Raw genomic sequence first — 11,018 nt, 5'->3', positions numbered from 1 at the left:
CTTAGCGCATGTGACTTCTGTGCAATAGGTGGCACTGCGGATTTTTCACACCAAAACGGCCACCACTGCACTGTCCCTTCTGTGTGTTGTACTGAAGGTGGGCAGAGAAATTCTGGCTGTACAACAGTTTTCGGTCGACAAGCGCAAGGCCTGAAAAAAAATTCTTCACAAAGTAGCTCCCATTGTTCATGCTTATAATGTATACAAGCTTGTACTTTCAGCTAGTATCAGCACACCATCAATCAGGGTGTTCACAACCAGGGTGAATGTTCGGCATTATTCTTTACATGGCAGATGGCCCACAAAATCATGTGTCACAGGCATTACTGGAGGGAACAGGAAGCATGCAAATTTGCATCTGAACTGATTAAAACTAAAAAGTATTGTTAAACAGTGAACTGTTCAAAACTATTACTTTTGCATGCTAAAGCAACATGAAAAAATTTTATATAATCAGTTTTGCAATGTTCAATGCAGCAACTAGCTTTGCTAAATGCTGATGCATGCTACTCCCTGCCAGTTTCTCGGTATGTATGTTGTACCTTGCTGTGAGAGAAAGAATTGTGAACACGATGCATTAGGAGCTAAACAATTATTTGGCAGCACCAATTAATGCTCCTTCAATCAAAAGAATACTGTCACAAGACTAAACAGTTCTACCATTGCGACCATGCATACTACCGCCTTTTGAGAATAAGATATACAGTGAGTAAAGTAAAATTTATGGCCTCAAAGAAGATAAAACCTATATATATATATATATATATATATATATATATATATATATATATATATATATATATATATATATATATATATATATATCAGCATGCAGAATAAAAACTGACATAAAATCACCACATATTTCACAATGTGAAGAAGGCATTGCAAAAGCAACTAGAATAAATATATATTTGGCAACTTAATAAGAAAAAAAAGCAAACAATAAAATCTGATTGCATGCCTAGAAAAATATAACATATGCAGTGCAAAGAAAAATAAAAACAACCCAATAAGCATCAAGAAACAAGAATTATCGTATTTACTCGCATATAGGTCGAGCACGAATATAGGTTGACCCCTATACATTGGGCTCGCCAAGAAACAAAAAAAAAAAAATCGAATATAAGTCAACCCATATCTTCTGAAAAATGAAAAAAAAAACATTCACACGACAAACCTTCATTCACAATAAACTTGGCCACTAAATACCACTAGTCGCTGTCACAAGCCGCATCCTCGTCGGAACTGTCGGGAAAGTCTTCCTCTTAAGATGCTTCACAGGCGACTTTGGCATCCCAAATTACGTCGTCATTGCTGCCGTCGAGTGCATTAGAAATGCAGCATTTTTAGAACCCTGTCCTGATGATCTCCGCTGGAAGATTCTCCCACGCATCCGGCGAGCGCGACAATAGAGCTCCATTAGCTCGCTACTTTTTCTCACTTTGGTCACGAATATAGGTCGATACCTAATTAAAAAAAAGGTTGACCTATATGCGAGTAAATACGGTACACAATCAACAAAACTGCCAAGAACAAAGTCACACATGCCGCATATGGCCTGTCACAAATGCGAACAATATCCATGATTTTTATGCAAGATTCCTCACTGAAGCTGTTTGTTGCAGGGCTTACATGAAAGCAATGGAATTAGTCTGCAATAACAACACATCAAACAAACAATAAAAGACAAATGCGCTGTACACATTATCAAACTATCCAAAGACAAGTGAAAACATCACAAGATGACTTAATTCAAAAGCAATATATACATAGAATAGAGGTCTGCATGTGAATTCAGTACGGGAGATCAGTCTCTTGATACTGCTTAATAACCCTCAGAAACTATGCCACAGAACAGAGAAAGTTCACAATGCACATGACAGCTCCCTTTACCTTCTAAACTATTAGTGTACACACAAAGGAACAGCACTAGTAGTTGCACTGGAATGTTACTTGCACTAAACTAAGTTTTTTTTAGCACCTGTAAGCCTGTAGAAAGGACAATATTAAAGGGGCTTTGAAAGGGGCTCTCAATAAAGGTGCGCTATTCGTAGGATTTTAAAGACGCCACTTCATGAATATTCTCCAGCAAGAATTTTTTTTAATGTGTTTTGTAGAAGTAGAGTTATCTGTAGTCAAAATTTTACTTTCAGCGCCTTCGTGCCTTTCCTTCTCCTCTCCTCACATTCTGCACTCGACAGAGGAGGGTGGGAGCATAAAAAGGTTGCCAGAAAGGACTCATCAACGTTCGACCGGGATTGTGGGTCCTCCGCTAGGTGTATTTGGTGCAGGTGTTCATGGCGAGAGAATGTAGTGACTGGGCGGGTTTATGCACTCTCCTCGAAAGTGTTTCAGAGCCCCTTTAAACGACATTTAGAAATCGAAATTAGTCAACACTGATGTACTACAGTAAAACCACGTTGATACATATTTTTTTTAATTGCGGGAAAAACGCTTCATCCAGGAAAATGTATGATCCAAACCAAATAATTTTGAAAGATGTAACTGTTGAATGAGGTAAAAAGACATTAATTGAAAATTTCACTTTATAAAAGTGTCGATTGGCATTTCTTGGCACAAGAGCTGAACAGATCCTATTTCTAGTGCTCGCCGAATTCAGTTCGCGTTCGCGCTGTCTTTAGCGAGGAAGGAAATTCGTAACGCATCCGGTCCGTCGACGGCAGTGACGAAAGTAACCAAAATCTCTTCCTTGTCATTTTTGGGTGCTTCGCCCTGTTGCACCCGAGTATTCTGGAAAAGCCACTGCGGCGGCCGATTGTCGCCGCAGTGTTTCTGCTTTTCAAGCTCTGTTTCCCAGACCCGGCCCGTTCGTATATGAGCGCACCGCTGTAGTTCGTAGAAGCTTTGCCCTCTTTGCCCTTATGCACCGCGAATAAAACCTCAGCATATTTCCTCTTTATATCGCGTGCCCCCACAAACGGTCGTCGCGCATGCTAGCGCACAGTTTTTATTTTTCGTTCTTGTTGACGGTAGTAGTGCTTTGCCTCGTTGCATCGATGCACTGCGGAGAAACCATAACAGCAGGTGACTGTCGCAAAAAACATGTCGCGTGCCCTCACGTTCTGCCCACTTGTATGTTTGCACATGTGCGGTTGGTCAATAAACGTATTATGCGACCACAGTTTGTCGAAATTTTGAACGCAGTGGCCAGGAAATCGTGTTTTCCAGGACCGCATTAACCGGCAAATATATAGTGCAACTGTATGGAACATTTTTAATGTCCGCTATTTCGAGCGTACAAACCTGAAATCGTTTGAACTGGGAACGTATCAACGAGGTTTTACTGTATTTGGCAAGTTTCCAAAAAAAAAAAGAGTAAAGCCTGCACTGGAGGTGCAACTTTCTCGTGGCACTGCAATAAATAATGCACTTCCCATTTTCCGAGCCCTTTGCTCAATCCAAGCTCTACTTCAGCCAGCTATTGAACAAGATGCGAAACTTTTTAATCATCTCTGAGGTGTCACGGTTTGGCGAATAATGTCAAAGCATACGCAAAAACTAGAAGGTTTGGTGCGCACGAGTGCTGGCCACATAAAACACGGCATGTGCAACCGACATGATTACTTTTGCATAGTAATCGATGCCACACGTACTATGCTGTGTAGACTGAAACATGCAAAACCAGAAGTAAAGCAAATAGAATTGAATACAACAGAATAGAAGAAAATCAGAGATTGCCTGAGGTTACAGAGCAAAACTGCGTCTATTCTACAAATACAAGACACATCTGCCACGAATACGCCACGCACAAATGCGCTCTTGCACCACGACATGGCAAAAGGACCATAAGTGGTGCCCGTAAGTGGAGCCCATAACAACGAACACTGAAAATATGACAACTAGAAATAAATAGTTCGAGCTCTGCACACGATGAATTATACATTCAACAATGATCAAAAGAAAACAATAAAAACAATGACACAAACAAAACACACAAGTGCCAAAAAAAACCACGTAAAAACAAGTGCTCCAATAGGGGTAAACACTGTAGCAGTAGTACAGGGACCTCAGCAGTCAACAAAAGCGAGCCGCAGCATTTACATGGCAACAGACTTCCAAGTGGATCAACGCTTCTCTCAGAACACAGTTTGTGGAAATGAGCAAGACGACTTCCAAAACTGCGCATATCCGCAATAAAAAAAAAGACGAGAAAAACAGTTTGCGGACAAGCAGCTTGAGATTGCTTGTGCAGGTCTGGGCTTGGGCCCACAAGAGATTGCCATGCTTTTGGGTGCACTGCCGTGCTCATAATCTGAGTACTACTTTCGCAACTTTGCAGTTGGTATATTTTCTGTTGTAACAAACACAAAAGCACAGGCGAATGACGCGCAGCACTTCCAGGAGCTTTGTGGCCGGGAGAAGCAATGGGAGATGCACACAAACCATGGAGCTGCCAAGTTAGTATGGAGTACCTAATCCCAGTGTCTCAACTGAAATTTTGGAATGAATCCTGCACAAAAGTTTGACAAATTAAAAGCAACTAATGTATGGATTTGTATTTGTGGGTTTATAATACACTAGCAGACTACTGACAGGTCAAGAAACGTGACTGCAACTTGTGCGACGCTTAGCAGTCCTGTGTTCACTGCCGAAGTGGTTCAGGCATACGCTTATCCACTTACTATCCCTTATATGTTCACTTCACAAACCTTAAAAAAATTACAGATAGGTTATGGTACCACCAGCATAACTACAGATGAAATCAGTTGTAATACTTTCTACACAAGATAGGTAGAGTAGTCCAAGTTTTTTCGAACGGTCGCCTTTCAATCTTTACAGCAATAGCTGCACAAAGTACTCTTCTGAGAAACTGGTGTGGCATTGTCAAGTCCAACCCCACTGGCCTAAAAAAAACGAAACTACAGGCTTGCATAACTGCCTCAAGACTAATGCAAATAAACTTCTGCCATGTTTGCATCCTCTGGCCAATGAGAATGAGCCACACTTCATGCAGAAACTAAAATAACAACTAGGAGCATAAAAATATTTGAATACAAACGAAATATACTTGTAATTTGCTTCATATTCCGGAAGCTCAAGATATTGGTATTAAAAAATTTCCGAATATTGCCGAGTTTCATAAATCCAACCACGGCCAAGACACGGTATCTGGGCAAATTATCCGAAGACTAAGTTTAAAGTGTCAGGGAAGTAGTACAAAGGTGTCCTGTTCACTTTCTTCTCCGCCATTGATCGTGTGGACCGCTCACGTTCATACGCTGCTGGTCTCTGACCTCGCGCGAAATTCCGCAAGCGGGCTTTCCCACATAACAAACGAGATATGTAAGGGCAACGTTTACTTGTTTATTTTTTCCTGACACTTTGTTACGCAACAAGTACTTGATGTTTGGTTTAACATTCGAAGGCATTTTTTTCTTCATATTCGTATTTGATTCATATTTAATAATTTCAATATTTGCACACCCCTAATGACACCATAGCTGCACACTGACACTGGTGGATGGGTATAATATACAGTCCAAACCAGACATATCAAATTGAAAAGGGATTGCAAAATACTTCGATATTCCATTCAATATGCCATTCGAAGCCACAGTGGACGGTGCTTTCAAACCAATTCCTATCAAAAAAGATATGATCCTATTCACCGCAGCCGTGGCCTAGTGGGTTGGGCGCCCGTCTCGGCTGCGGGAGGTGGTCGGTTCAAAAACCCACCGCCGGACACCCACCTGTAAAAATGGGTACAAGCGTCCCCCGGCCTGGCGCCCGGCTTTCATTAGGGGGTGTTCGCTTGGGAGAAGCTCCGTAAACCCCGCTGCGCCCCTCGCGGGCAAAGCCCCAGTGTCATACTATCTCGGTGCCTGCTTAAGGTGGTGTCACGGCCAACGTGGCTCACACCTTCATCACCTGCAGCAGCAGTCATAAATTAGCATTACATTATAAACAGAATAATCTCTGTAGTTGGTGGAGCGACTGGCCCAGACAGGCGGTGGTCCCGGGTTTGATTCCCGGACTAGGGGAAATTTTTCTCCAACTGCGATGTTTCTGAGAAACCTGAATAGCTTTCCCCTGTAGCCATATGGCTGTGCTTGGGTGGATGCTAATGAATAATCATGCCCCTATTAAAATAATGTCTCATTAAAAATATTGGACAGTTGATTTCTGCAGCACTTTCAACTTAGCAAGCAACGCCACAAGCCTTTGCTCAGTTAGTTTGGCTTTACCCCGCGACAAGTGGAAAATCGAGCACCAGCTTTCCCAGCATGACAGTGGTGTCGCACTGAAAATAACTATGCCAAACTAAAGGCTATGTTGCTTGCACTGCCGACCCAGCACTGCGAGGGAAAAGTGATCGTGGAAGTGCCATTTGAAGCGCTACTTGCCACGGCTCACTGCGAATGAGGTTTGACTGCTATGATACAAAAAATATTAATGATAATATCTAATAATAACAATAAAGAAAACACTCCATGTGAAAAAGGCAGTAAAAGGCTCAGCTTGCTGTCTAAATTTTAAAACTGACAACAAGCTACTAACCTGTGATACAACACACCACTTCCCAGCGAGGGCACAATAACACGAAATCGGAGCCGCAGGCCAGGAGACGAAATGTGACCGAGTGTGGCCTGGTGACAGGATCTCTCAAGGAGGGGATGAACGTATGACCACCACTGTCGCTTCTATTGTTCGGAAAGCGATGAAATATTGTGGCAGAATTTTGAGCATTTGAGGTTACTCTGACATGCACATGAATGGCAACGAAAAAAAAATCAGTCTCTTACCTTCGAGACAAATGTGACAGTATCTTAAACACATATGCATACAGTCATAGTTAACCGGAAATGACATAAAGGCCCATGTACTGTGCGATGTCAGTGCACGTCAAGGAACACCATGTGGTCGAAATTTCCGGAGCCCTTAACTACGGCGTCCTTTATAGCCTGAGTCGCTTTGGGATGTTAAACCTCCATAAAGCATAAACCACAAACAAGTGTAATTGACTAGGTGCTCACAAGACACCACCTTCACTAAACATTCAGTCATTATCTATGGAAATTGGTTTTTCATTACAATAGTAATAATAATAACAATAACTGGTTTTTTGCGGAAAGGAAATGGTGCAGTATCTGTCTCATATATCCTTGGACACCTGAACCATGCCGTAAGGGAAGGGATAAAGGAGGGAGTGAAAGAAGGGAAGAAGGGTTGGGGAAAGGAAATGGTGCAGTATCTGTCTCATATATCATTGGACACCTGAACCGCACCGTAAGGGAAGGGATAAAGGAGGGAGTGAAAGAAGGGAAAAAGGTGCCGTAGTGGAGGGCTCCGGCATAATTTCGACCACCTGGGGATCTTTAACCTGCACTGATATCGCACAGCACACAGGCGCCTTTGCGTTTTGCCTCCATAAAGACGCAGCCGCCGCGGTCGGGTTCGAACCCGGGAACTCCGGATCAGTAGCCGAGCGCCCTAACTACTTAGCCACCAAGGCGGGTAATTTTTCGTCCCAAAGCCGAACTTTTGACAGGAACAATTCGGAAACCTCAAGCTCATGAAAAAAACTGACACTGCGCTTAAGGAGGAAAATGCACTCAGTTTTGTACAGGGCTGCCCACAATTAACTGCTGTCCTTCCTGAGCCTGGAAGAACCCCAAGATGCACAAGTTTGTTCAATTAAGCTTTCCAGGCCCTGAAAAAATATATGCCTCAACCAAAGAGCGCGAGTTGAAATATTTCTCTCTTTTTCTTTTACTGGCACAGTGTCTATAAAAAGCTAAATCTGCATTATCTAGAAATCAGATAATTTAGCCAAACAGAGTTTGTCTGAAAGGAAATCTAATGCTTTTCTCCAAGGTTTCAGAGACTCCAAACTGTACATATAACATGTCTAGCTGAAATGTCGAAAAATAGAAGGAAATCAAACACTTAAGAGTTAAACTGAAAAGGCATGTTTGAAAGCTGAGACAGCCACGGCCAATTCCAAATGGCTGCGGAGGGGTAATGGACAATGTGTAAGAGAACTCGGGCTGAAACCAGTGAGACTTTGAAAGCCAAGTTATCCACAGCCTCCACCACTATGTGAACCTCAAGAAAGCTTGCCTGACATGGCCTACTATTCTGGTGTGCGGTAAAATTATGTGCCAGCAAGTTTAGATTTCAGCTGCTTGCTTGACTTGTCAGTAGACCACAGTGTCAACAGAACAGCATGAAAATAGCACCTCACAATACTATCAATTGAGACAAGCTGTTTGACTGGTTAGGTACTGTCGTCCGTAGGACTGGTGCACTGTTGATGGAGCAGGTGTATGTGCAATTCTCATGGCAACCACTGCAACCACTGTGCTGTGCGATCAGTTTAGTACATAATATCGCATCACGTTGCCTGCCAGTTTTATCCGAAATGAATGAGATTCATCCATGTCTGTGGCAATGCCTGACCAAAGATGAAAGCAATCTGAAAGGAGCGGTGCAGTATCTTCACTACGAAAGCAAAGTGCCAGCAATTTTTTCCCTTCGCATTTTTTGGTGGACATTATGCAATCCAAACAAATTATGGCAGCAAAGTTTTGTTCTTCCGCCAAAACTATACAACTAGTTCATGGTACCCTTGAAACGGAGCGTATTTAAAATCAGTTTGGACCAGGGGTTTTCAAACCGGTTTGTGTGGAACCCCGAGGTTTCTAGGACTACTTTTTGGGTTCCCCAAACACCCAAGTCAGGGCACGCCTCAACTTCCACTTTTGCTTTCATGCATATAATTTTGGGACTACAATCGCACCGTAACTGCTTGTAGTAGTCCATTTTAGTACACAGCCAGTCATGATTAATTGAAGTCAATTATTTTTCTAATAGGCTGTATGTCTCCATGGCATTTTTTGCATCCATGCTGCAGGTAGGGATGAAAGCTAAGACACATGGGGTTCCTCAGCAACTTTTGAAAGTTGTTTGTGTTCTCCCAGGCTAAAAAAAAAAAAAGGGACTGAGAACTCCTGGTCTCGATGAACCAAGCAGGTACTAGTACAATCAACACACCTGGAAAACATAAGAGCAAGCCATTTCACACGCAACAAAAACTCGTACCTGAATCCACTACGGATGCAAAAATCGGCACAGTTACCGCAGGCACGCATTGCGTCCAGGTTAGAAAAGGGGAGGAAGTGGAGGGCAGGGTGAAGAATGTTCACGCGAAGTACTTCAGTCCAGTGACCACCATGAACTTCTCGATGAACAGCTCTGAGTCAAGCACGGCGATGTGGGCGGCACGACCAATGAGTGAGTTGGCCGAACTGGGCAGGGCGTGGTGTACATCATACCGCACAAGGCTAATGTCCGGCTTGTTGGCCAGTGGCCGCAGCAGGTGGCTCACCATCTCCCGGTATGCGGCTCCTGGGGAGAGTTTGGGGACCCACGGTGAGTATGCAATGCACTGGACTACCATGATGACAATACAACAGTGGTGATGCAAGGGCAGCTTAGCCAAAGGGAGGCAATGACACAAAGTTGGTCTTTGTGCGGTGGGATAAGACATCAGTTTTCCAAAGAATTCACCTGCCAAGAGAAATCCAAGCACCAAGCCTGCAGAAAGCTCGCACCCATTTGAAAAACTAGTGCGTACTTGGCGGCACTAGGGATCGAACCCTGTACCTCCAGCATACAACTGGGATGGTCAGACTGCTGAGTTGCGGTACTGGACCATGATGCTGTCACGAGTGGGTACCAGCTTGTCAAACGCTTGTCAGCTAGTGAGCTCGCTACAATAGGTGTCATATGCACCAATTGAAATGCTTCCTGCAAGCTGCAGAACAAAATCCAGCAAGGGAAAAAACAAACTCTGACAGCTCCTTTACTTGTATCGTAAACATGTCAATGCAGCTGACCTAGCACTTTGTACCGTAACAAAAGAAATGAGGAAAGTGCAGGAGGCTAAGGAAAAGAAGAAGAGAGAGTAATGTTGACAGATAGAGAGTAACATGAATCAGATAAAACTCGAGCTAATTATGATATGCTGGAGGCAATTAAAAGGAGAAAATGCACTTAGGGCACGACATGTAATGCAAAGAGCAGGTAACCAACAGTCAGATGGGGAGGTCAGATTGGGAAATGAGTTTGCTTAAGGTGACCACAGCAGGTGCAGAGAATGTAAGCTGACTTGTGATGAAGTTGGTGAACAAAAAATTGATAAAATTTCCAGTCCATCTACAGAATACCAATCTGATATCACCACACACTGTCTTTTACTTTAGCAAGATCAGGAAAGCCACTGGAACTGAGATATCAAGTTACAATGCGAGGTTTCACTGCTCTGGCACATCACCTTGGAAACAATCGGAAACTGCCAGAAACAATAGACACAATGCACACGGTTACACTTAGTCGCAGTGAAACTCTTGCGGCAATTATTACAGGACATATAGGTTCCAATTTAACTGCCATATTCTGTCATTCATAGCATACTGTTCTGCAATGAAGGATTTGACAGAATCCTGTCTGGTGATGGGGAAGCATAGCACATCAAGGAACAAAGCATACAGCAAAGAAAGAAAACTGTTATACTACTATTGCTTGTTTGTTCTTTGGCAATGTGTGTTTAATTACTTAAAATTTTCATATCCTGTTGTCATGAATACAGTTGAACCTGATTATAACGAAATTGACAAAAAAAGTGTGATTTTTTTGTTACATTAAGGTTTTCGTTATATGCAGTTTTCACATGAAGACTCGGAAGGATAATGCAGACCGGAAACCAAAAACTGGAGGGCGCACTTAGGCTCTGCCTGAGACGTATGATATGATAGCATTAATGGGTTAATGCTCGTATATGCGGAATAGGTCATTCTCGACTGAACATTCACAGATCCCTGGGAGTCTTCATACCACTCCTGGCGCAGTGGTGCAGCGGTTAAGTGACGCACCACTGCCCTGAAATCGCAGGTGATGCCACCAGTGGGGGCTTGTGCAACACAGGTTGCTCTTCTCAAGCAACCTCTCGGGATCAGTCATTAATTTAATTTCCACCTGCCACGGTGATGGTC

At 43.0% G+C, this 11,018-nt stretch overlaps 1 protein-coding gene across 4 annotated transcripts in view; it reads right to left on the bottom strand.

Moving 5' to 3' along the window:
- Positions 1–7,736: 7,736 nt before the first annotated feature.
- Positions 7,737–11,018, bottom strand: part of LOC144107477 (protein FAM135A) — a 32,136-nt gene continuing 28,854 nt past the window's right edge. For all 4 annotated transcript variants that reach the window (XM_077640492.1, XM_077640494.1, XM_077640491.1 and 1 more), the window contains one exon: positions 7,737–9,372. In XM_077640492.1, the coding sequence (XP_077496618.1) occupies positions 9,167–9,372 (206 nt within the window). In that variant the 3' untranslated portion in view covers positions 7,737–9,166. The remainder of the gene's footprint in view (positions 9,373–11,018) is intronic.

The sequence above is a fragment of the Amblyomma americanum genome, chromosome 10, assembly GCF_052857255.1.
Source record: "Amblyomma americanum isolate KBUSLIRL-KWMA chromosome 10, ASM5285725v1, whole genome shotgun sequence".
Taxonomy (NCBI): domain Eukaryota; kingdom Metazoa; phylum Arthropoda; class Arachnida; order Ixodida; family Ixodidae; genus Amblyomma; species Amblyomma americanum.
The sequence above is the reverse complement of the archived record's forward strand: the minus strand, read 5'-3'. Positions and strand labels throughout refer to the sequence as shown.